The sequence below is a fragment of the Malaclemys terrapin genome, chromosome 4, assembly GCF_027887155.1.
Source record: "Malaclemys terrapin pileata isolate rMalTer1 chromosome 4, rMalTer1.hap1, whole genome shotgun sequence".
In the NCBI taxonomy this organism is placed as follows: Eukaryota; Metazoa; Chordata; order Testudines; family Emydidae; genus Malaclemys; species Malaclemys terrapin.
In genome coordinates, this window is record NC_071508.1 from 71,070,520 (window position 1) to 71,097,587 (window position 27,068).

Genomic DNA, 27,068 nt, shown 5'->3' on the forward strand with positions numbered 1-27,068 from the left:
ATAACTTTATCCATACTAGGGATTTTATTGATATAACTATATTGATTAAAAATTACCCCCTTAACTGATATAGTGATATTGGTACAACTTTTAAGTATAGGATGATCCTTAGTATTTTAAATAAAAACTAACAGTTTGGAGAACAAGGAGTAGGTGGGGGTTTGCTGCCGTGGGTTTCGGCAGCCCGGCCGATGTCCAACAGTGAGCAGCACAGCGGGCAGATTCAGGGCAGTGCCTCTAACGCCCTAGCATATACTGGCTTGCCACCCACGGTGGCTGGAGGGAAGACATCAGCGTTTGCCACTGTACTGCATGAACAGGGACATTTCCACACATCAGTGTTGTTCACCCTCACTGCCCCGCCCGTAGTGACTATGCCACCTCCGCCCTGAGCCCTCCCTACTACTGACTCTCGGACTGCACAACCCTGCTCCCCCCATCCGCGCAGGGCAGCAGCGCGGTTTGTGCACGCAGCAGAGGCACGTCAGTTCTGAGCGCTCCAGGCCGGGCCGGGCCGGGCCCGCGAGGCGGGGGTGGACGAGGAGAGTCTCGAACCTGCAACCTCGCAACGTGGAGGAGACCCGGAAAGGGGACAGCGGCTCCGTGAGCCCCTGGCGCCGCGCGGTGCATTCTGGGACCCGCACTGATTTGGGCCCGAGCCGCGGAGGGCGCCGGGACGAGCGGTAGCGGCTGAGGGGACGCGAGGCAGCGGTGTCGGCGCTACTAGAAGCGGCGGGTTCGGGGCCCGGCCGGCCGCACGGAGAGAAGGCTGCCCACCCCAGCTGCCGCCCCCAGGGCCGCGGGGACATCGTTGGGCCCAGGCCGCCGCCGGGGCACGGAGCGGCACCTACCCGGCCTCGGCCAGTCCCGCACTGGCCACCGTGGAGGTGGCGGCGGACGGAGCCGGGCCAGGCCAAGAGAGATCCGAGCGCCAGGAACAACCTCTGCCCCGGGGACCAGGAGAGAGAACAGCCCCCGGCGGCCGGGCCCCCTCTGCAAGTCCGGCTCCCTTCTCCGGGACCCAGGAAGCCCCAGCCCGACTCCTCGCTAAGGCTTCCGGGAGCCGAGACTACTCCAGCCGCTCAGGGGAGCGAGGCCTCCGGGAAAGGGGCCCTTCCCCAGGCCGGCGCTCCCCTGGGGCCTCCGGCAGGGGAAAAGCCTCCTATCTACTTCCTAATCCACTCTCGCAACTCGAGTCTCCTGAGAGGTTGGGGCCTCTGGGGAGAGGAGAACAACCCCAACATCGCAGGGACCTCGGTTCCAAACCATCGATCTCTCCCCCAGTTAGTCAGTCTCTAGGTCCCGGGACCTACCTGTTCCCCCCGCCTCGTGGGATACCCTGTTGTTTAGTTTTAGAGAGAGGACTGCTTACTGGGCTGGATCAGGACATCTCAGCGCCGGAGCCTCTTCTGAAGAGTCATTGGTGTGAGTGTAATTGGATGGAACAATAACCCAAAGTACAAATACCCCAACAGCCCCTCCCGACTTTCAAAACAGCATCCAGCGGCACCCACCACTGGGATTATAAATGTGTGAGAGAAGACCCAGGAAACCGAGGGAAGGAAAGGATCCTACCGTTACTAACAGAGGGGGGGAAAGAGAGAGTTTTTCTAAATACCCCACAAGAAAAGCTATTCCCTCTTTTTTTCTATTTTTACTCTTTTGAATAATGCGATTGTGACCTTAGAGGGATTTCTGAACCATGCACTGTTGAAGCTTGTTGCACCAGCAGGATAGAAGTGACTTTGCCTTTGCACATGTTTCCCCCACCTGGGCTGTTGCAGGAACTGTGGGCCATCAGTAGAGAGAAGGGAAGCTGAGACTGCTTTGTTTGCACTCATTCTTTTTTGCCTTGGGGACTTCACAGGCCGGCTGAAACCATTGCTGCTCCTCCTGGACCTATTCTTTGCTCAGCAGTTTTATTTATTCTTTTGTGTGGGGGGTTGTTTAGTAAATGGACATTGTACCCAAGGTGGATGGCTAATCTACAGTCTGAAAGGTGTCTGGGGATCACACAAAGCTGCTAAAAGAACAGGAAAGTTCTGGGGTTGCTGGAATTTTGGGGGCTGTTTTCAAGCCATTTTGTTTCTTCGAACAAGGTAAATTAGTGGTGTTTAAAATAAAGGGCCTCTGATGGTTTAAAATGAAATATAGAGATATAAATATAATTATTGAGACAATATCTCTGAAATGCATTGTAAAATCTTTCTTCCCAAGAGTGAGATATCTTCGAATTAATTTTGAAATGCAAAATTTATTCAGATTTGGAGAAGAATAAACTTTTACTAATTTAGATGTTCAGATGAAGTATGAAGTCTATTTTCATTATATAGTAGTTGAAAGCATGGGAAGAGTGTGCAATATACTTTTTCAACCCCTATAAGAAAATTGATTGCTTCTCTGTTTGTATGTGTTTGCAAATGGATTTTTATTCTTGTAAGCTTGTAAAGAAGGCTAAGGCACACTCTGTCCCAAGAATTCCTGAAGGTCTTAGTGGCTCAGTGCTAATGCTGACTAACAATGCTTTCTCATTTTCATTGCATTTAAATTTGAGGAACAGAAGTTTCTCCAAGTTCTGTTCCAAAATCATGATGGCTCAGCATTCAAAATGGGCTGTAGGGTTCTACTTAAATTGACGATCTTCCAAGTTTGAACTCCTCTTGTAAGGTTTTGTTACTTTTTACCATTTATGAAGCATAATGGCACAAAAATACTCTCATATTTTTATTAAATTTCTGTGCCTCAGTCTGTTTTTCTTTACAGGCATCTTTTACTATTGACCTCTACAGTGACAACCTATAATGTACTGTAGGCACATGTTGAAGCCTTGTTGGTTTTGTTTTAATACTAGTACCTGAGAGGTTTAATGTCCTTTCACATCCTTAACTTTGGTTTTAATTTCCCCTGGGCTAAACTGTCTGATTTTTCCAATGGCTGTATCCCGAAACAGAAATGTGCTACTGCATTTTCTTGCAGCAAGCTGCTATAGTAGAGGTTGTATGGCCAGTATAATGAGCTCAAAGTACTGGTGCTCTGTCATGAATTAATTCAGCTGTCTTGATGTCAGAATAGAGTTTCACAAGTTTGGGGGAATCCTCTTTTGCTCTTTCCAAATAGCTTTGTAGTACAGTAGATGATTGATTGTCATTTTTGTTGTCTATGTGTGGTTTCAATACTTTTTGAAGGTATTAGCAACAATTTTAAAAAGGAAAAAACATAAATCTCTTAGAAAATGAGGTCACAAGTAGTACTATAGAAATACAGCTTTGCAAGAAAATCACAAGGTCTTTAATGGGAAGTTGCACCAATATTTGTAAAAACTGAGTCGTCAATGAATTGGCTCATTGTACACTGCATCTCTGTAATATTACACAACAGCGGTAAACACCTAAGTTATGTCAGCCTCCAGTGTTGGTATGACTGGGGAAGCTAAATTGATGATTTATTATGGATGCTAGTTTTTCCTAGTATAGGAAGGGTCCTTATGCATATTGGTTTACAGACATTTTGTTTGGACTTGTACTCTTTGCACTTTTTAGTTACTATTGATAACTTTACATTGAATTTTTTATTTCAAGATGATGTGTGAGGTGATGCCAACCATCAGCGAGGCAGAGATTCCCTCTGGAGGAAATGGAGGCCATGGTTCAGGCTCTCCTTTACAGTCGGATGCTGATTCTCATTTTGAGCAGTTAATGGTATCCATGTTGGAGGAAAGGGATCGACTTCTGGACACACTAAGAGAGACTCAAGAAACGCTAGTATTGACCCAGGGCAAGCTACATGAAGTCAGTCATGAAAGAGATTCCTTGCAGAGACAGCTCAATACAGCACTTCCACAGGTATGGATGCTTTGAATGGCATACATCTTGTAATAATCTTAGTATTTTATTTTTTTATACTTTACAATATGTGTGAATGAAATAAAATATTCCAGATATAGGTTGGTTGTTGGAAGGAAAGTAGACTTTTTTGGTGGCTTTTATTTAAGACCTAGGAAATACTGTATGTAGCACAAAATCTTTTAAAATAAGTGTAACAAACTTTGAAAGGTTAGGTCTGATACTGTGTTAATGCGCACTGTGTTGCCGTGGCGGAGCAGAAGTCTAAGAACACTGCAGAATTGACTTAGGTCAATAATTGCATTATGAGGTTGGGTTTGATTTTTGCCTTCCACTGAAGTATTAGCTGCTGGCCTCTGTAGGAGGCAAAATACCAAAGAATATATATATCCTGTGCTGTGATGTATAGGTATTGTAGCGTGTGGTCAGGAATGACGAGCAGTGTTCATACACCTTACTGCTTTTTTTCCAATTAAAGGGGTACAGTCAAAGATGGTTAGCTCACCCCCCCAGAAAAGAGACTTTCCGTCAGACAACAGTAGCTTGTACTTAGTGCTTTAGATTTTATAAGCTGCAAAGCCTTTTTTTTTTTTTTTTGGAACACTGCTGCTGTGCTTTAGCTGCAACCCTACAGTAATCAGTGCATAGCTTTTCTCCATGACTTTGCACTTTTTCCAGCATGCCTGCTTGCTCATTACTTGTGAATATATTGATAATCTCACACTAGTGTATTTATTTATTCTAAATAAACCTACCTTCTTGAACAGATTCAATGACTATTTGTGCACTCTAATACAGTAGTTTTACATCTTTCCAGTTAAGCTACCCTCCTATCACAAATATAATCACTATGATATGGCAAATTACACTGGAATTTATCCAATACCATATAGATATATAGTCATGTATATATGCTAATATAGTAATGCTACAGCAGTATAATGAAATAATAAAGTGAGGCCAAAACTTTCACAAATGACCAAATGTTGGGTGTCCAACTTGAGACAATGCCTGAATTTCAGAAAAGCTTAGCATCTACCTTTATGTCCTATTGAATTCAGGAAGAACTGCATGGGCTTAGCACTTCTTGAAAATAATGCCCAAGGTGTCTCAAGTTGGGCACTCAAAGTTAGTTGCCGTTTCTTAATATGCTAGTCTTTTGCAGTTACATGTGTGGTGTTTTCCACAGAATAGTGGGGTGGAGGATGGGGGAGAGAATGAGAGGGAAACATTTTTAAAATGGGTAAATCCACACAAATTGGTGGGGAAACTGTGGCAGGCATGGTATTTGAAACTGTTAACTCACTCTTATAAACTGACATTGTTTCAGGTTGAACATTCCTTTAAACTTCCTTCTCTCAATAGGCCCATTGTTTGCTCATTGATTTCAGGAGCGGGCCGAAGCAGGCCCATTGTAGACATGTCATTATCATTAAGGTGTTTTTGTGAAAAAAAGAGCTAATTTAATCACTTTTCTTCTCCAAATGTATAAAAGGAATACAGCGTATTTTTTTTTAATGAAGGAAGTATTTGATAAGAATTGACTTAGAAGTCAATTATTTAGTCATATGATTACCAAAATGTTAACTAAGGAGTAGGTCATATCTTTCTCAAAGTGGTTTTTGAACTTGTCATAGCTTTATTTGTATTTGTTACTTTGTGTATTTTGCCCTAGTGCAGTGGTTTTCAAACTGCACAACCCAGTACCGGGTCGCAGAATGTAAGGCACTGGGTCGCGGTGGCTCTGGTCAGAACCGCCAACTGGGCTGTTAAAAGTACCGTCGGCGGTGCTGCCAGGTGAAGGCAGGCTAGGCACTAACTGTTCCGACACCGCGCTGCGCCCTGGAAGCAGCCAGCAGCAGGTCTGGCTCCTAGGCGGGGGGGCCATGGGGCTCCGCACACAGCGCCCGCCCCGAGCACCAGCTCCGCACTCCCATTGGCCGGGAACCTGCGGACAAGAGCCATGTGGAGCCGCTTGCGCACCTCCGCCTAGGAGCTGGACCTGCTGCTGGCCGCTTCCGGGGCTCAGTGTCTGCGGTGCCAGGACAGGCAGGACAGATGCTGACTGGGAGCCGTCCGAGGTAAGCCCGCACCCCCAGTTCTCTGCCCCAGCCCTGATCTCCCCCCCTCCCCTCCAACCCAGACCCCCTTCCTGCACTCCAAACCCCTCATTCCCGGCCCCATCCTGCAGCCCTCACACCCACACCTCTGCCCCAGCTCTGAGTCCCTTCCTCGCCCCAAACCCCTTATCCCCATTTTCAGCATCAACAATTTTCTTCAACTGGGTTGCCAGAAAAAAAGTTTGAAAACTACTGCCCTACTGAACCTATTATTATTTTTATATTTATACTATTATTATTTTTTCAGTAGTCCATATGCATACTTCCTCTTTCCATATGTTCAGGTAATATTTAGGTTTATTATACAGTGGAATGAACTGGTATTTCAACTATTTATGAAGACTCCAGAGCTGTGTTTGTGTGAAAGAAGAAATGCAAGATAGCTGGGGCAACTGTATTTGTAGCAGTAATACATTTTGTTGTTGTACTCTGGTTTATTAATCAAGGCACTGAATCTTTGATTGGCTCTGCATAGGTTCAGGGAGTCCACCTGTGCAGGTTCAACTGTAGGATCACAGTTCAGTCAGTTCGTCTATTTATAAATGGTACTGTTTATAAATTCATAAAATTGTCTTGTATGTCAGACACATACCAGAGAGAGCTAATATTCTTCTAGTACAGTAGTCCCATCAGTTACTGAAAGACCTGTGATAGCTAATGGAATGCAGTGACAAATATGTAGGCTACTAAAATAAAGGAAGAAATATAAAAATGGTGGTTCAGTGGTTTTTTTTTTTTTTTTTTAACTAAATTTGGATGTGTTGCCTATAGAACTCATTCTAACTGAAGTAGATTGACTGATACGTAGTCTTGGTCAACTTCACTCTCTGTTGCCCAGAGCAATGCTTCCTTCATAGGAGAACGGAGCTGCCCTTCCTCTTCACTTGACTGTAGACTATAACCATCACATGTATTCTGAACTAGTAGGGTGCACTTAACGTATGAACAGTGTATGGAAGCTTTTGTAACTTTGCTAACACTACTGGTGGCTCAGGTTAGTTCTATATTAACTTTAATTTACATGAACACAAATATTTGCCAAAAATAAAAGGGGAAAAATATAACTGGCATGCATAGCAACTTGTGCAGAGGTGACAATCGCAGCATGTGTGTTTTACACACATTCTAGATGTTGCTAAAACAAACTTTATGCTAAACAATATAGAAACAGATATTTCTGGATATTCATTTATATTATTAAAAGGTGTGCTAACACAGACTCTATTTTTTGACTCACCATCTTGCATGGTATAAAAACAATAGTATTATAGCATGGAATCATTTATCTTCTGTATTGATGATAATCTTGTTCAAAATTTCTTTATTTCAAAAAATCAAGTTTATGTAAGTCAGGAATAAGAACTGCATTGTGCGTATGCATCTTTGAGCTTCTAGTGGAATGCAGAGTTTGAATAAGGAGAAAAGCTGCTTATGGGTTTGGTTTTATTATGGTAACAGTTTGTAGTATTTTATTTTAATTAAGACCCTGATCCACGATCTTTGCTGTACCATTTTTTATTTCCACATTTTAGCACTTTTGGAGGTATAAATATTGATTGTGAGTGGTTGCAAATGATATTCAAGTGAGAGTTCAGGTGCAGTTGTGGTAATAAAAAAATATTCAGGTAACTATATAAACATCTTTCTCAAACCATATAGTGAACATACATAATCCATTTTTGGTTTAATTACATTCATTGGGAGAACATGAACAGGTACATCAGATGAGATTCTTACAAAACCACATTGAACATTTAATCTTAAGACCTTTTTTAGAGCATAATTTACAGTGATTACTTATGTTGCAACTGCCAGGATTCCGTTGTCTCATCTTTATAATTATTAACATTTTCAGCAACAGTTGATTTTCTTTGTGTTGTCAAGGAGTATCCTGAATTTAAATAATCTAGAGTTTTATAGATTAGAAACAACATCTTTAATCGCACTCAGATATGATGAACACAAATGTAATGTACTCTCTGTGGGAAGTACTATTAGTTAAGTGACATGTTTTTCAGCAGCTGAAGTTTCCTACGGATCTTTGGGTATAGCCCTATGTAGAGCTTATTAAAACAATCCGCTCTTGAGGTGGCCCAGGCTGTACCTATTACTGTAGCAAGGTCTGCATTTGATAGCAAACTTATGACTATCAAATTTAAAAACAAAAGCTTTTGGTCAAAGCTGTGAGTTAGTTATCCAGAAGCAACAGAAGTCTTATGAGATTCCCTGATTGTGCAAACGTGTGCCAAAACAGGCAAAGTCCCTAAATCAAGGTGATAAAAATAAACTGCTGACTCTTCCAATTGCTTCCCTCCATCAGTTAAACCTCATTGAAGCCCCAGTCTCTTAAGCACTGGATAGATTTGTTTACAGCTTTATTGATTGGGTTGAAGGAGATGTGGGAATCAGAGTACTGTCTGCATATTGAGAATCTCTACTGTTCATAATGCCTCACTAATTCTCCTAATGGTTTCCAGCTTTCCACATAGAGCAGAAGGGGTGACGGAATGTAGCCTTGCAGGACCATGTGTCAGAGTGTCCTTGGGGCAGATGAGCAGTTTCAGAACTACCTTCTGGGATCTTTAGTAGACATTTGAGCTACTCCAGGCTCTGCTTGAGAATGTTCAGGACGTCTATATGTTACTTTAGTCTGTAGCATTTGGTTTGACTGCTCAGTTACCCTAATTTAAATAAATTTGTGCAAATCCTAACGGGTTTATTTTAGTGGTTTCTTCCTATTAAAAAGCAAAATCCATCTGTAACCAATAGATGAGCAGATTTTCATTGATTGTATATGACTGACGGTATTGTGCCCTTTATTCATTTTCAAATTGATTTATCATTCTTATTTAAAAACCCCTGTTAGTTAAATTTGATTTTAAAGTGTTGAGCATTTTATGTTTGTGAATTAACTTCAGTGTTATCCTGATGTGTTAAATCCTCAAATACAGATACATTTTAAAAAATAACCTGAAATTGTCCTCAGGCTTTGTTTTTTCAAGTGATGTGTTAGGCAGTTTGTAAGTGGGAAATTTTGGAGATAGCAATCCAAATGTTTAGTTTATCTAGTGAGAGACTTTTAGAAGAGGCTTAGTTTAGATGCAGCTTTGAAAGATGACTGAGCCTTCCTTTTTATTTATTTATTTCTTTAGAGGTGTTATGTAGAGGTTCCAGTTGGGATACGGGCCCCAGTATGCTAGATCCTGTACAAATGCATAGGAAGATAGCATGCTACCTCTCATCTTAGCCTGCAGGCTAAGTGTGTTGTAGGGGAGAGGGCTATGGTTAAAGTATGCAGAATTTCGGGGGGGGGGGGGGGGGAGTGGCACTATATGTGAAAGAAAATGTACAATCAAATGAAGTAAAAATCTTAAGCAAATCCGCATGTTCCATAGAATCTCTATGGATAGAAATTTCATGCTCTAATAAAAATATAACATTAGGGATCTATTATCAACCACCTGACCAGGATGGTGATAGTGATGATGAAATGCTAAGGGAAATTAGAGAGGCTATCAAAATTAAGAACTCAATAATAGTGGGGGATTTCAGTTATCCCCATATTGACTGGGAACATTTCACTTCAGGACGAAATGCAGAGATAAAATTTCTCAATACTTTAAATGACTGCTTCATGGAGCAGCTGGTACAGGAACCCACAAGGGGAGAGGCAACTCTAGATTTAGTCCTGAGTGGAGCGCAGGAGCTGTCCAAGAGGTAACTATAGCAGGACCGCATGGAAATAGTGATCATAATACAATAGCGTTCAACATCCCTGTGGTGGGAAGACCATCTCAACAGCCCAACACTGTGGCATTTAATTTCAAAAGGGGGAACTATGCAAAAATGAGGGGGTTAGTTAAACAGAAGTTAAAAGGTACAGTGACTAAAGTGAAATCCCTGCAAGCTGCATGGGCACTTTTTAAAGACACCATAATAGAGGCCCAACTTCAATGTATACCCCAAATTAAGAAACACAGTAAAAGAACTAAAAAAGAGCCACCGTGGTTTAACAACCATGTAAAAGAAGCAGTGAGAGATAAAAAGACTTCCTTTAAAAAGTGGAAGTCAAATCCTAGTGAGGCAAATAGAAAGGAGCATAAATGCTGCCAAATTAAGTGCAAGAATGTAATAAGAAAAGCCAAAGAGGAGTTTGAAGGAACGGCTAGCCAAAAACTCCAAAGGTAATAACAAAATGTTTAAGTACATCAGAAGCAGGAAGCCTGCTAAACAACCAGTGGGGCCCCTTGATGATCAAGATACAAAAGGAGCGCTTAAAGACGATAAAGTCATTGCGGAGAAACTAAATGGATTGTTTGCTTCAGTCTTTACGGCTGAGGATGTTAGGGAGATTCTCAAACCTCAGCTGGCTTTTGTAGGTGACAAATCTGAGGAACTGTCACGGATTGAAGTGTCACAAGAGGAGGTTTTGGAATTAATTGATAAACTTAACATTAACAAGTCACCGGGAGCAGATGGCATTCACCCAAGAGTTCTGAAAGAACTCAAATGTGAAGTTGTGGAACTGTAAACTATAAGGTTTGTAACCTGTCTTTTAAATCGGCTTCTGTACCCAATGACTGGAAGTTAGCTAATGTAACACCAATATTTAAAAAGGGCTCTAGAGGTGATCCCGGCAATTACAGACCGGTAAGTCTAACATCTGTACCGGGCAAATTAGTCGAAACAATAGTTAAGAATAAAATTGTCCGACACGTAGAAAAACATAAACTGTTGAGCAATAGTCAACATGGTTTCTGTAAAGGGAAATCGTGTCTTACTAATCTATTAGAATTCTTTGAAGGGGTCAACAAACATGTGGACAAGGGGGATCCAGTGGACATAGTGTACTTAGATTTCCAGAAAACCTTTGACAAGGTCCCTCACCAAAGGCTCTTATGTAAATTAAGCTGCCATGGGATAAAAGGGAAGGTCCTTTTATGGATTGAGAACTGGTTAAAAGACAGGGAACAAAGGGCAGGAATAAATGGTAAATTCTCAGAATGGAGAGGGGTAACTAGTGGTGTTCCCCAAGGGTCAGTCCTAGGACCGATCCTATTCAACTTATTCATAAATGATCTGGAGAAAGGGGTAAAAAGTGAGGTGGCAAAGTTTGCAGATGATACTAAACTGCTAAAGATAGTTAAGTCCAAAGCAGACTGTGAAGAACTTCAAAAAGATCTCATAAAACGAAGTGATTGGGCAACAAAATGGCAAATGGAATTTAATGTGGATAAATGTAAAGTAATGCACATTGGAAAAAATAACCCCAACTATACATACAATATGATGGGGGCTAATTTAGCTACAACAAGTCAGGAAAAAGATCTTGGAGTCATTGTGGATAGTTCTCTGAAAATGTCCACGCAGTGTGCAGAGGCAGTCAAAAAAGCAAACAGGATGTTAGGAATCATTAAAAAGGGGATAGAGAATAAGACTGAGAATATATTATTGCCCTTATATAAATCGATGGTACGTCCTCATCTCGAATACTGCGTACAGTTGTGGTCTCCTCATCTCAAAAAAGATATACTGGCACTAGAAAAGGTTCAGAAAAGGGCAACTAAAATAATTAAGGGTTTGGAACGGGTCCCATATGAGGAGAGATTAAAGAGGCTAGGACTCTTCAGCTTGGAAAAGAGGAGACTAAGGGGGGATATGATAGAGGTATATAAAATCATGAGTGATGTGGAGAAAGTGGATAAGGAAAAGTTATTTACTTGTTCCCATAATACAAGAACTAGGGGTCATCAAATTAAATTAATAGGCAGCAGGTTTAAAACCAATAAAAGGAAGTTCTTCTTCATGCAGCGCACAGTCAACTTGTGGAACTCCTTACCTGAGAAGGTTGTGAAGGCTAGGACTATAACAGCGTTTAAAAGAGAACTGGATAACCTCCATGAATTTAAGTCCATTAATGGCTATTAGCCAGGATGGGTAAGGAATGGTGTCCCTAGCCTCTGTCTGTCAGAGGATGGAGATGGATGGCAGGAGAGAGATCACTTGATCATTGCCTGTTAGGTTCACTCCCTCTGGGGCACCTGGCATTGGCCACTGTCGGAAGACAGGATACTGGGCTACATGGACCTTTGGTCTGACCCGGTACGGCCTTTATGTTCATATTTTTGTGCATATTTTTAAATAAATGCACTTCATTCACACAATTTTTCCTCAGTTTAATTAGTTGTAATTACTTGTAAATATCATGGAACAACTGAGTTTTGCAGAGGGATTTGAATGAAGAGAGGCTAGTGGCTTAACGGATAAGTCATTCAGAATGCTCAGTACCTGCACTGAATTAATATTTACTTATTGGCACTGTGCTCAGGACTGCAAGACATATAAAGACAATTCCTGACTGAAGAGGAAGGATTTAATTATTTTACTCCATTCTAAATTAGGTCACTTCACTTTTAATATAATGTGCTGGGAATGGTTGTCTAAGTTTAAATGATCCATCATTAAACACTGAAGTTTAATTTTCACCTGATTTTGAATGAAAACTTTTTCATAATAAAATATTTATTTGGGGTGGACCATTCACCCATCTTTTCCAGTACAATAGAATTTTAAAAGAGGGTTAAATGGATCCCACTGAAGAATGCTAAATGGAATTAATTCTTTCCTCTTTTTCTCTTTGAAAAATGTTTTTCCACAGAAAGGCAGGTATTAGAGCCTTAATATAAGTCATTGTCATGTGTTTGCAGTACAGTTCAAGGTCAAAAAAGAGTACTAATAAATCATGTTAAAATGAATCAGTTTTCCAAGTTTGTTTTATTTTTGTTTTGTAAGCAGAGATTGATACCGTTGCTGAAGCTTCAAAACCGAATAGGTCATTTCAAATAGCTCAGAACAGTCAACCACTGAGTTCCATTGTTGATCTTGGGGAAGAATTCGTTGGGATCCTCCTGCTCCCTTCAGTGACTCTCAGAATCATAGAAATGCAAGACGAGAAGTGACCTCGATAAGTCAGTTAGTTCAGTCCCCTGCACTGAGGCAGGACTGAGGATTTGTCTATACTTGAAATGTCACAGCGGGGTAGTCAAATTATTTTTTGTCAAGGTTCAGATTTCTTGGTCAAAGTATATTCAAGGTCCAGACCCCCAGCCAGCTTCCCAATCATCTGCCAGCTCCTCGCCCATCCTGTCCAGAGCGTAAGGTGATCTTATTTCCCTAAATTGAAAACAGGATGCACAAGGCTGGCCTGAGCTGCCTGGTGTGGCTGCTTCCCCTCCTGTCCCCAAACTTTCCTTCGTGCCCCCAATTAAGCCAAGTAGCAAATATGAGGCGGGGGAAGAAGAATGGGTATGTGCTGGGATCTGGGCAACAGAGTAGGGTATGACTGAGTACTTTTAAGCTCGGAGACAGGAGGTGAAGCCATTGGACTATGATCCAGCTATCCTTTGGGTGCTGGGATAGCAGAGGGTCAGGAAGGAGGCTCCGGGTAGTGGGAGGGACCAAGGAGACTCCAGAGAGCAGCCCTGGGGAGATGTGGGGAGGCCAGGATGTGGCAGAAGCTGGTGACTCTAGGCAGACTGGGAAGGGAAAGAAGCTGGTGGGGGAGGGGCCTAGAGAGGGCTCTGGGGACTGGCCCTGAACGGGAGGGGGAGAAGATATGAGGCCAGGGTGGGGGACTCCAGAGACTGCCCAGGGGTAGTGGAATCTGGGGACTGTTTGGGGGTGGGGGGCACAAGACTGGAGTGGGATATGCTCAGGGGACAGGTTGGGACTGGAGGCTCCAGGGACTGCATGGAGCACAAGCATGGCTCAACACTGCTTCAGTCCATGTGGAGAGGCAGCATGTAGCTGTAGCTAGTCAGGATGAAGGCACAAATGAAAGGTTCTGGGGGGGTCACGTCCCTCCCCCAATTTTTTTGGGATGCCCAGAAGCAAGGAGGCAGCACTCCCCCTGGCAGTGGCACTTTCCGTGTGTCCGCTGGGAGGGAGAAAGCAGCAGGGTGACTGACCGAGCTCATCCTCCTCCCCGCACATGGGCTGCTTCGCCTTCCCTGTTGCTGGAGTCCCATGCATTGCCTCTCACCTGTAGATGGTCCTCAAAGCAGTCAGCGCTGGTACTCCGGCAGCAGGGAAGGGCCCCATGTAGGGGGCAGGGAGGAGTTCAACCAACTGCCATGCTGCTTTCTCCCTCCTTGTGCTATATAGGCACACTGAGAGCACCGCTGCCAGGAGGAGTGCTGCCTCTTCGCTTCTGGGCATATCCTCCAGAGCAATTTGGGGGGGGAGGGGGGCACATGACCCGGCATGGCCCGTCCCTGCGTTGCCTCTGCCCCTGGGGTCCACTGAAAAGTGTCTGGCAATCTGTATTTGGACAGCAGTCCGTCTGTTGATTACCCCGGTGCTACTCCATCACAGCGCTTCAGTGTGGACACCACCTATGCTGATGTGAGGGTTCTATGGTCACCATAGGTAATGCATCTCCCTGAGAGGAAGAAGCTATTTAAGGTAAAATATAAAACAGATTTATTAACTACAGAAAGATAGATTTTAAGTAATTATAAGTAGCAGGCATAGAGATTAAAGTTGGTTACATAAGACCTAAAATAAATTTACAGTCTAAATTCTGTAGACTAAGCAAGATTTGAATCAAGCATTTTTTCACCCTAAAAGATATTACAGGCAGCTCACAGTTCTTAATACACAGGCTGTATTCCCATTCAGGCTGGGACCAATCTCCCCACTTCAAAGTCTTTGTATTCCAGATGATCTTCCAGATGTTGAGATGGGGGAGGAGAGAGGCCAAGTGATGATGTCACTGTCCCTCTTTTATACTTTCTTCCAGCTGCTAGAAAAATCCTGGATTCCCATTAATGGGCCATGGTTGGTCCTGATGTAAATCTGTCTTAGGTGCTCCTTTGTTGCCACTGAAAGGCTAGCTGTGGGCATTTCCCAACCTCACAACATATATCAGTAACACACATAGCAAAACACAACTTCAGATACAATGGTAACACACACAATTCAAAAGGTATTAATGTTCAACAAATCAAAACTTCTTAAATGATATCTCATAAGGCATATTTTGCACAAAACACATCATAATCATATCAGTGGTGAACATGGGGCTTCCCTGGTGCTATTCTGAGATACCAGAGTATCACAGAACTTTTTCACTTGTTTGTCCTAATTTTTGTATTGTTGTAGATTGTTTTTCACTGTAACAGTTTTAGTGCTTGATGTAGTTATTTTTGTATATCTAAGTTCAAAAACTGCTTTGGGATATTATGGGTTCTTATTTTTATGAAAAGTATTTTGTATGGTGATAACTCTGGAGTTGTATTTTTGCATGTTGGCAATCAAAGGTGATTTTAAAAAAATCCACAGAAAATGCTTTGAAAACTACAAAGTTTTCATTTACACTAATTTTTTCCTCTTGGTGTTGTATGCAACTATAAACATGTCAGACATCAGGCAGGCAAGTGTAACTATAGATTTTTTTTATTCCCTTAGAGCAGTTTATGCTAGCCTTCAAAATGTATTTTATGGGTGGGGTTCAACAATGCCATCTTCTGAAACTTGAGCCTTTTTTGTTCTATACTCCTCAATACAATTAGTTTTTGCTTCCAAAGTAGGAAGTGAAAATTCTAAGACTTGATTCACCATTTAGATGTGCAATATCAATATGTCTCCATGTTCTAAGTAGGCTGTAGGAATTGGGAAAATACTTAGTACTGTTTAGTATAATTTGAGGTCAAATGTTTAGACAACTGCACCCACTTTCTTGTCTCATAGTTTAAAAGCTCACAAGGTAGTAATTTGTAATTAACAATTATAAAGAACATTGTAATTACTAATGGAATTTCTGATCATGGTGGTAAAGGTGATTCACTTGCAGAAGAGTGACTGTCACACTTTCAGTATGAGCTCTTTGGAGGAGGCTTCTAAACGCAGAGCCCTGATTGTCATTTACACTAACGCCTTGTCTGTATTTAGAGCTTTTTATTCAGTATAATCCAGGGGTTCTCAAACTGGGGACCGGGACCCCTTAAAGGGTCGTGACGTTATTACATGGGGAGTCGTGAGCTGTCGGCCTCCACCCCAAATCCCGCTTTGCCTCCAGCATTTATAATTGTTGTAAATATATAAAAAAGTGTTTTTAATTTGGGGGGGGGGGCTTGCACTCAAAAGCTTGCTATATGAAAGGGGTCACCAGTACAAGAGTTTGAGAACCACTGTTATAATTGAAGATGTGAATTTAAATTAATATCGTTATAACAGGTATAAATCCCAGTGTGGTCAATTGGAAAAAGCCACTTTAGAACAAAATTAGGTTTAGCTGGATGTTGCTTGGGAAGGCATTTAGCTAAACAGAAAAAAAGCCACTCTTAAACTGGAATAAGAGTATCTGCACAAGAGAGTGAGGGTTATGCTGGTGTAACTATATCAGTATAAATGGTAAAACTATCCTATGTAGACAAGACCTAGGGTCTTGTTACATAGTTCTGGCAGTGTAAAAGGGCCTTAAAGTAGACATAAATTACCTTTAAGGATCCCACTTTACGGCCCCTTTTTCCTGCCAGATGGCACTTTTTGGTAATTAAACCACTTTCCAGACTCATTTGTTTAACAGACTTGCCCATCAGGGTCTGTCTATTAGTATAATAAACAAAATCACTTTTCAGCAAAGCAGGCATGGAAGTGGTAACTGAAGTTACAAACATTTCAACAAAAGTCATAAGAACATACGAATGACCATACTGTATCAGACTTGTTATCCATTTAGTCCAGTATCTTGTGCTGGATAATGGCCATCATCAGGTATTTTGGCGGAAGTGAAACCCCCTCTCCCCCGCATCTTATGCAGATATGGAACAATTCTGCCCCCTCTGAACATATCATCCTAACCTACTTAAATAGCTTGTTAATAATGATAGTTGTTTGTTAAAATGAATGTTGCGGCTGTTGGACTGAAAAATGCAGGTGCTGTTTATCTAGTCTGTATCAAATGAGCATGTGAGAATAGACAAACAATTTTTTGTATAAAACTAGAGATAGCAGAATAACATTAACCTGTGTAGCAGCTAATGGCGCCAACCACGCAATGTAATTTTTCATGGAAGTTGCATATCTGGTGGCCAAGCGTGCGTGTGTGTAGGGGGGGTTTGTAGAAAATGCTGATACCAGTCCTGAATAAAGTGCTATAGTATACTTCAGTAACAACAAAAATGAATGCACACAAGTCTGAGAAATGTCTTCCCCACCAATTGTAGCAAGAATAAATATCCTGATTGAGAACGTAAATGCTACATTAAGGATATTCAGTAAACTCTTGACAAATCATCCAGTGGGTAACTAATCAGAATATTCTATTTTACTTGCCACTAATGTGTACAGATGTTAGTAGTAGATGTTAAGAGTAAAGAAGCAAAAAATAAAAATAAAATTTGGCTCCTTTCCTCCTGCACTGCACAAGAAGTCTACGTTCCCCACTGTGAATTTATCTTCAGGAGGGAAGTATGAACATTGAACTCCTGTAATACTGGCACTGCTTTGGCATAGCACTCTCAATCCATGATTTTAATTTAAATGTGAGTAGACAAGCGAATTTGTTAAGGATACCTTTTAGTTTTGAAGAGGAACCTTAACTCTGACCTTCCCTTGGTGCCCTGAATCTATACACAGATACTCCGACTTCTAGTTACATACAGGTCACATGACCCTTTACCTACCTTTCACACATCCATTGAAGACCCACTATTTTACAGGACAGGACAGTGATGTAGAGTCAAAATTCATGGTAGTTGGGGTAGAGGAGGGGCACAGTTGAAAATTCCTTTACTTAATCGCAGGAGGAGGTGGTAGTGACACTTATATTTAGGTTGTCTAACATTTTCCATTATAAAAGATTCTCATGACAATTTTAAGGTGTGGGAACTGGTATAGCAGTTTTACAGGGAGACGATTAGCCCCCCTCCACTCTCTTGTGATGATAATCTTCTCCTCCAACCACCTAATAGAGTTAGTCCTGTAGCCCAAGTGGTGGTATTCTGTTGTGCAGTGCTGAAGGTACAGATTTCAAACCATGATGACCTATGATTGTGGGAGCTGATAATTATACATAATACAGTTTATTTTAGACATTTTTTAAAAAAGGGAAACTGCAAACAAACATACATTAAAAAGTTATTTTGGTTGTGAAGTCAAGCAGTTGAAAGTTAAGAAATGCCAGACTTATACAATTTTAATTCAGCCCCTTTGTACATATGCACTATGATATAGCTTTAATGACAAGATCACATACTAAGTATTTTTCACAGGACCGTTCCTTGTGTAGTGCACAAATTGTATGCACAAGGGAACAGAATTAAAATTTCGTAGGCAACTATAAATACAGCATTTAACTTCACAATGGCTGACTTTGAAACTAAATATGTTTTTAGCTTGTATAATAGAAATTAGCTTTTTTTTGTTTTGTTTATATAATAGAAATTAAATTCTTAACTATGTTTTAAAGTAAGTATTAGTAATTTTGGGAAGAGAGGCATGCATTGGGGAAATTCTTGACATCATTTTCTTGAATTACTTTATTAGATAACTGTACCAAAAGGTCTTGTAAATATCTGTTATGAAGACGTTTATCTTCACGTTTAGAACTGTGGCATACAACAAATGAGAAATCAAGTTACAGGTTTAAGATTGCTAAGATTCTTTTATATTAGCAGAGTTGGTTTAAAGCATATTTTTCAAAATTACTTCTAACAAATTCTTGAACTTCCCAGTGTTTGTTACAGTTCCCATAGCTATTAACCCTAGGGTACACTTACGTCGTAGATCAATAAAATGAGCTATTTTACTTTGCTCAGAGTGAATGCCAAGTTCTTAACTGCCAAATAAACTTGGATAACTAATATTACTCCCTGTATACAATATAGTATAAACATAAAATGAAAAATTTAAGCACTCATAACTTTAGTTCTCTCTCATATGCTGGTAGACTTGTTACAGGTATCTGTCCTTATTGAGCACTACCTGCTTGAGCAAGTTTGGAATTATAAAACCACGCTGTTCGTCACTTGGCAAAAAAAATTATATGAGAGCACTGATGGATGGGGGGTGGGGGGGAATTCTTGTTGACACTTGCCTAACGTGTGGCTTGGTTAACCTCCTACAGATGTTCCCAAAACACTCCCCTTTAACACAGTTTGAAAAATTTGCTATACAACTGCTAGCCATAGACCAGGGGTTCTCAAACTGGGGGTTGGGACCCCTCAAGGGGTCACAAGGCTATTACGTGTGGGGTCGTGAGCTGTCAGCCTCCACCCCAAACCCCGCTTTGCCTCTAGCATTTATAATGGTGTTAAATATATGAAAACGTGTTCTTCATTTATAAGGGGAGTCACACTCAGAGGCTTGCTATATGAAAGGGGTCACCAGTAAAAAAGTTTGAGAACCACTGCCATAGAGGTAAATCTGCCAGCCGGAGGCAAAGATGAATGACTGTGTGGGTCAGGGCAGTGCCTCAGCTGCTTCTCACAGATTTCACAAACAGGAACATCATTCCATTGAAACTATTATGCAGAATATGTTGTGACCAGCATCTGTTCTTGCAAGCATATCTAGATTTGGTGTCAGTAAAAACTAGATATTAAATACCCATGTAGTGACTAATTGTCTTATAAACGTTGAATTGCAGACAAATCTTAACGCTATAGAAAGTCTAAAAATGTATTTAATACTGAAATGCAAGTTGACAAGAATTCTACCATTATTTATTGATTTTGAATAGAAAGTATGCTTGGTACTTTACAAACAGAAAAATACTTGTAAGTTCCTTTGGGCAAACAGCAATTCAGTAATGTTTGATTTCAGAGTATTTGGTCTTTCAGAATGCATTGCTTTTGGTCAGTCCTATAATGTGAGGTCCCAGCAGAAATGCTGAATTCTCATTAAATTTTCACAAATGTAAATATACGTAGAATTCTGGGGACAGGAGCCATGCATACCACCCACCCTCACCCCTCCACACAGACAGTCTCTCTCTCTTTCTCTGTTATATCCCAGCATGTGTGGGATCCTAGAGGATCTCAGTCAGTTTTTTGCGGGGAGAGGGAAGGAGTAGGGGAACGTTCTTAAGAAAACTTCTCAAAGATGTCATTGAAATTTAGATGGATTTGCCTCATACCATGTCAAACTGGTGGCACAGGATTTTTCTTTTCTAATTAAACTAAAAGTGTATTCTTTGCCATAATGGTGGTGAGGGATGAGGAAAAAGTAGGTGTGGGAGTTTCTTCACTGACATGAGCTCCATAGATAGTTGTAGCTTTAGGCATCTCTGAGAAGTCGTGCAGTATCAGTTGCCAATCAAAACATGATTGGGGGATGGTGAAGATTCTGAATGTTCTTATTGTGAAATCCTGGAAAGATTCTTTAGTCCCGAAGAGTGTTAGACTTCATTAATTTAAGGTGGTAATAAGAAATGCATCTGTGTTCATGAGCAGTTTAGACCCAATGCCACTGAAGAGTCAAATGCAGAGCATTATAAGACTCTATTCCTATATTAACTACAAATATTCTTTGTTCGTCCTTAATCTCCTGTAGTTTGAGGAAAATTCTGTATTGTCTAGGACACCCACTAATGCTGTTTACCAGGTCACAATAGTTGTGTGTAATTCAATTAGAAGTCATGCACTGTAAAATTATGGTTTATACTTTTTTTAGCAATTAAATTTAGTATTTGCTTTTAAAAACATTTTTCTTTTTGTTCAGATTCAATAGGATATTATGTTCATAATAAGTCTTTGTGTGTACTGTAGGTACACTTTTAGTGGAAATATGCTGTCCAGCCAAGAGCAGCTAAAGTAAAATATGTTGCATAATACACGAAGTAACAATTGCAGCCATATGATGGAGGGATGAGCTCTACCACCTGTTTATGAATAAATATTCAAGTTGAGAAGAATCCTTTCTTGTTTGTGATGTTCTTCTTGTTTGCTAGCATTTGGCTGTAAGTTGCTGCCAGCATTTGAAAGTATTACTTTAAGAAGGCTGTTCAGTGAGGGAGAACAATCTGAATAAGCCATTTTCAATCGAGCTTCACGTTTTCATTCACAAAGGATTCACAAAGGATTAATACTGTTAAGAAATATTTGTTGTTCCCAAATATAGACATATTTTAATCTTTGATATCTTTTTGGATAAATGAAGCTTCTGCAGTAAAGTATTGTCCATTCAGATGAATATGAGGTCTTTGACCCTTGAGTCTGTCATTCTAGAACATTTGAATTTGATTTGTTTTATAGGTGTAAAATAATGTAAGTTGTAGTGACTTAAAAATATTTGTGATTTAGTCATGTTTGCTTAAAGACAGAGGCTTGGCTTCTAATAAAAGAGCATGATGAAAATAAGCTTGTATCCATCATATGAATGGATGTACCAGTAAAGAAATTTTAAGTATATTGGTGAGCCAGCATATTCTGTGGGCTTTCCTAGTCACATGAGGAGGGGACTAAATCTTCTCCGTTGATTTTTACTGCACATTAGAAGCAATAGAGTTGAGTAATGTCTAGAAATTACCCCCACCTCCCTCCTAATTCCACTTTTTAAAGTGTGGGGAGAGAGGAGGATTGTAGAGAAGTGATTGTATTTGTTCTATAATTTCTTTAGACCTATACTCAAAATATTGTAGTTAAATTGTTTTTCTAGAAATTCAAGTTTTTCCTTCTTGTATATCTTTATGAAATGCTCAGACTGCATCTTATGTGTCTTTATACCTAAAAACTTCATTAATGCAGAGTTAAGTTTGCCCAATGATTGGATGCCTTTGAGAGACTTTACTCATCCACAAGGTACTAGGCTCAGTACAGTAGTAAGTGGGTGAATTTATCAGGCCTGTTATATAGGAGGTCAGATTAGATGATCTAATGGTCCCTTATAGTCTCTAAAATCTATGAATCAACAATAAGTAGACATGAGGAAGGACTAGGAGAATATGCCATTGATTTTGTTGGGACCCACAGATTTGAATTCCAGCAATTACCTGCATGCACACCAGCTGTCTTCACTTTTCAGCTATATCGAACAAAGTGATGCAGGGATTAGCTGGATCAGCCTGGGAGAGCTGTGACTGATATGAAGAGAGGTGCATGTGTACCTTGAGATTAAGTATGCCTTATTTCAAAGATATATTTTGAAGGTTGTATCAGTAGAGGAGCACTAGGGTATCTTCTTGCCATAAGGAATGTCAGCAGCCTGGTGGCAAACATGGCAGTGGTCTCCAGGGCTTTGTGAAGGGTAAGTGAAGGCAGTATCTCAGAAGGAATCCTCAGGGCACAAGTGAAGGGGAGATAACATTTTGCAAGGCTGTGGTTGGGATTGTATGGTGTAGACACAATGTTTACGTATAGGTGTGGTATAAGTAGATCCTGTTTGCCACTCCTGGCCTAAAGTTTTGCCTTAACAAAGAGAAGATGTTAAACTTCTTTCTACAGATCTCAAGTGCTCTTTTCCCGAAGTGTTCTGTAGCATCTTTAAGGATAAAGTGCTAAGGCTATGTCTCCCCAGAGAGCTTACAGTGGCGCAGCTGTACTGATGCAGCTGTGCTACTGTAAGATCTCTAGTGTAGCTGCTCTATGCCAGCGGGAGAGAGCTCTCCCGCCGATGTAATTAATCCATCCTCAACATGCGGAGGTAGCTATGTTGGTGGGCGAAGATCTCCCGCCGACATAGCACTGTCCACACCAGTGCTTATGCCTGTGTAACTTTTATGTCGCTCTGGGGTATTATTTCACACCCTGGAGTGACGTAAGTTATACCGACATAAGTGGTAGAGTAGACATAGCCTAATATTCATAGCTCAAAGAGGAAAGCGTTAAAGTTACATTGCGGGGGTGTCATGTACCTTTTTCTTCATATCTTGGTTTTCAGAGGTTTCAGTGCAGCCACACACTACATTCTCAAAAGTCTCAAGGCAACACGGGGCAACCTTAATTTTGTGGTAAAGTTTTCGGTAATTTAATTTCCTTGTTTAAAAAAAAAATAAAAATTGTCAGCACCCAGTGTACCACAACTCAGATCTCCCTCTCTGTTGCTTCTGGCTTCTTGGCAGTGATTACCCAGCCACAGACTGCACTGGCCACATATTAGTCCATTTGCTGTGCCTGCATGATATCCTTGTGTCCCATCTCTCTGCCTATCCAGCACAGTCTGATTCTTGCTCTTGATTCAGCCTTCCCCACTATCGAGAGGTAGGCACTAGCATAGGATCTGCAGGTTGAGAAACTGGGGAGTGTGTGCAGGGACTAATATAGAGTCAGTGGAAATCTTTTGAAGTGGAGACAGACATGAGGGGTACATGCATGTTGGGTGCTTGAGGAGACAGGTGAAGCTATCTCAATATCCCTTGCTGCATAGCTCTGGTCTCTTTTCCATTCCACTCATTCCTGCTCTTCTTCATCACACCCCACATTTCCCCTTACTGCCCTGACCCTGCTTCACTGCTCCAATTCCTACAGCATAACCTCCATCATGTTCATTGCTCTTACCACTGCTACAGTGCTGAGCTTCCCCATTTCCTCGCTGCTTCAAGCCTCTCACGTGCATACATCAACTCCACCCTCCTCTTTGCCACTTTGTGCCCTGGTAAGTCTGGAAGGGCCATGGGGTGGTGAGGTTGTGAGAAGTGCATGTACTAGGTGGAGACAGGAGAGTGCTAATCCAGGCCTGCTCTACGCTTAAGGGTTAGGTCAACATAGCTATGTCAGTCAGTCAGGAGTGTGAAAAATACACACCCTGAATGTCCTAGCCATGCCGACTTAACCCCCCAGTGCAGATGTAGCTATGTCAATGGAAGGCAGCTACTGCCTTCGACGTAGCTGTCATCGCTTGGTGAGGTGGTGGTTGTACGCTAATGGAAAAATCCCTTTCATTGGTGTAGGCTGGGGTCTACGCGCTACAGGATTATGCTGTCATAGCTATGGCCTCCCAGCCATGCTAATAGTCTCAGTAGTGTAGATATATCTTCAGAATCCCTGCCCTATATCTGGGCCTGGTATATGGTGAAGATGCTCTATACGTCCATCAGCCTGGGAGGCTTTGAGAGAGCTGGATGAGAACACTTATGTAGATGAACAGGGCTTGAAATAATAGCACAGAGAGGTGTGAACTGTTCCATTCATCTCAGTGGACGTTGTCATCCCCTCCTATGTGGGGGTTAGGAAGAATGGCTCAGATGCCCCCAACAGGGCAGGGCCTTCCAGATTTTGGTTCGTATATGGCATGGTCCCCACCTTTCTCAAAGGCTGGAGTTCGCAGTTGCCCCATTCTATGTTTGTGTGAGGTGCATTCGCTTCCAGTTCCCAGCCATTGTGCTGGGAGATGGTGTGAAGGAGAGGCATGTTCTCTATCCCCCACAGCCCAGCCAGAGAGGGGACAATGCGAGTCTGAAAGGTCTTCCACTTCTCCCTCTTCCTCACAAAAAACATTGGACTAGGATTCAGAGACGTGGGTTCTATTTTCCAGTGCTGCTACTGGCTGGATGACCTCACTTTTACATCCCTGTACTTCAGTTTCACCATCTGTAAAATGGGGGTAAAGATACTGTTCTTCTTTGTAAAGCACTTTGTGATATACCGATGAAAAGTGCTATATAAAAACTAGGTAATTATCATTATTTCCACCCATCTCCACTTCTTCCCTCCCCCCCACTGCAGTCCCCTAATTTCCCTGCCTTTATTCAGTACTGTAACTCTTTTTCTGTAAGTTATATTGAATGTGGAGTTTAAGTCAACAGAAAGTTAGTTACTGATCGTTACAACCAAACATTTTGTCATATGCTTTAATTAAAGGATGTCTATTAATGCCATTCATGTTCAGTAATGCTAGAATTGTGTTTTAGAAGCCATAGAAAACATAGAATGTCCCCTGTTGAAGTGCTATCATAACTTTCCAAAGGAAAAGGAAGGAAAATGACTGGCAGTTGGAAAAATTAAGGGACTACAGTTTAATTGCATTACAGGCTTTATTATACTAAATATTTCCATTTGCACATTCTGTTCTTAAAAAACAAATACCTGCTCAAATATGTTTCATAGCATAAAAACCTCACTAAAGTTAACCATTCAGAAGTAAGAGTTAATGCCACAACCATATTTTAATGTTTTACTCAGGTTTATGTTAGCCTATTATAGTCCCTCTCCAAAAATTTGAGTCCTCTTGGAACAAAATATAAAAACTACAATTGGGTATCAGTGCGCTGAAGTACTAAGTCTTTATGCTTTCAGGTAAGACTTGTGTACCTTCAAGATTTGTTTTTATTTCTTTCCCTGAGAATAAAACATCCAGAATACTTCACTGGTGCTCACCCAAAGATTTTCTTTACTCTTAAGCTTGTTTTTTCCCCCTCATGATGATTAGGCCTTGGCTACAATTGCGAGTTACAGCGCAATAAAGCCTCCCCCAGCGCTGTAACTCACTCCCCGTCCACACTGATACAGCGCTGTATCTCCGTGGCTGCAGTGCTACATGTACTCCACCTCCCTGAGAGGAATACCGTGTATTGCGCCGCCGCTGCAGCGCGGCGGCGCCAGTGTGACCGCCCAATGCGCTGTGACTGGCCTCCAGAAGTATTCGGCAGTATCCCACAATGCCTGTTCTAGCCACTCTGGTCATCAGTTCAAACTCTACTGCCCTGGCCTCAGGAAACCAACCATGTGACCTGCCCTTGTCATTCCCCGGGAATTTTAAAAATCCTCTTCCTGTTTGCTCAGCCAGGCGTGGCGCGGAGTGCTATCAGCGAATCTTTCCAGGTGACCATGCCTCCACGCGCCAAGCGAGCCCCAGCATGAAGCAATGGCGAGTTGCTGGACCTCATCAGTGTTTGGGGGGCGGGGAAGCTGTCCAGTCCCAGCTGCACTCCAGCCGTAGGAATTACGATACCTTCGGGAAGGTATCAAAGGACATGATGGAAAGGGGCCATAACCGGTTCGCCCTGCAGTGCAGGATTAAAGTGAAGGAGCTGAGGAGTGCCTACCACAAAGCCCGCGACACAAACAGCCGCTCGGATGCTCCCCCCGCAACCTGCCTATTCTACAAAGAGCTGGATGCGATCCTTGGGGTTAATCCCACCTCCACTCCGAGCACCACCATGGACACTTCAGAGCCGGGGTATGAGGAGGAGGAGGAGGAAAACGGGAGTGAGGGTGGTGGGGCGGATGGAGACACCCGGAATCCCTGGAGCCATGCAGCCAGAAGCTCTTCTAGAGCCAGGAGGAAGGTAGCCAGTCGCGGCAGCCGGTCCTTGGTGGAGGACAAACAGAAGCACAGGTTCCCAGTAAGTGGCTTTTTTTCAGGAAGTTTTTTTTTTTCGGGAAGGAATTTTTTTGGTGCAGTCTCTTTGGGAGAGGAGGGTTAGGGCTGCATGCATGCCTAGATGCAGAATAGTGCATTGATGTGGTTTATCACATCGCGGTAATCGGCCTCGGTAATCTCTTTGAATGTCTCATCCAGAATGTGTGCAATGCGCTTGCGCAGGTTTATCGGGAGAGCCACCGTGGTCCTTGTCCCAGCCAAGCTAAGGTATGCACGCCACTGTGCCGTGAGGGGCAGGGGGACCATTTGGCTGCACACAGGCAAGCTGCATATGGGGCAGGGCGGAAGCCGCATTCCAGTAGAAGACCCTCCCTTGCTTCCTAGGTCACCCTCAGCAGCGAGATATCGTCCAGGACGAACTCCTGTGGAAAATGTTGGGAGAGTGTTCAGTGTAGGTGCCCCCCTGCAGCTGTTGGCTCTCCCCAAGGCACAGAAACCCAGAGGACAATATAGCCCTGAAACCATCAGTCCACTTTACTCACCATTTTGAGGCTCCCGTGGCTTGTGTGCGCTCTGTTTGGGTTGGAAAATTATGCTATTGTGTAGACCCTATGTGTGCCCTCCTTAAGTGCAGGGAAAATCATTACTCTGTCTGGTATAAACAATGTTGCCTCTGTTAAATGTTGCATTTTGCTTATACAGCTGCAACAACCTTGAGACCTCAGCCGTCCTTCTTATCGCCTGCTCAGAGACTGCAAAAACTCAGGAAGAGACCGCGAAAAACCAAAGAAGACATGCCGCAAGAAGTGATGCGGCAATCTATTAAAGAGAATGAAAAAGCACA

General features: G+C 42.0%; 1 protein-coding gene across 6 annotated transcripts in view; it reads left to right on the plus strand.

Moving 5' to 3' along the window:
• Positions 1–540: 540 nt before the first annotated feature.
• Positions 541–27,068, plus strand: part of PPFIA1 (PTPRF interacting protein alpha 1) — a 93,768-nt gene continuing 67,240 nt past the window's right edge. For 3 of the 6 annotated variants that reach the window (XM_054025727.1, XM_054025726.1, XM_054025729.1), the window contains exons 1-2: positions 542–2,099; positions 3,579–3,842. In XM_054025727.1, the coding sequence (XP_053881702.1) occupies positions 3,579–3,842 (264 nt within the window). In that variant the 5' untranslated portion in view covers positions 542–2,099. Of the gene's footprint in view, positions 2,100–3,578; positions 3,843–27,068 lie in introns of all 6 variants that reach the window. The other 3 variants (XM_054025723.1, XM_054025725.1, XM_054025728.1) reach the window with 2 other exon arrangements.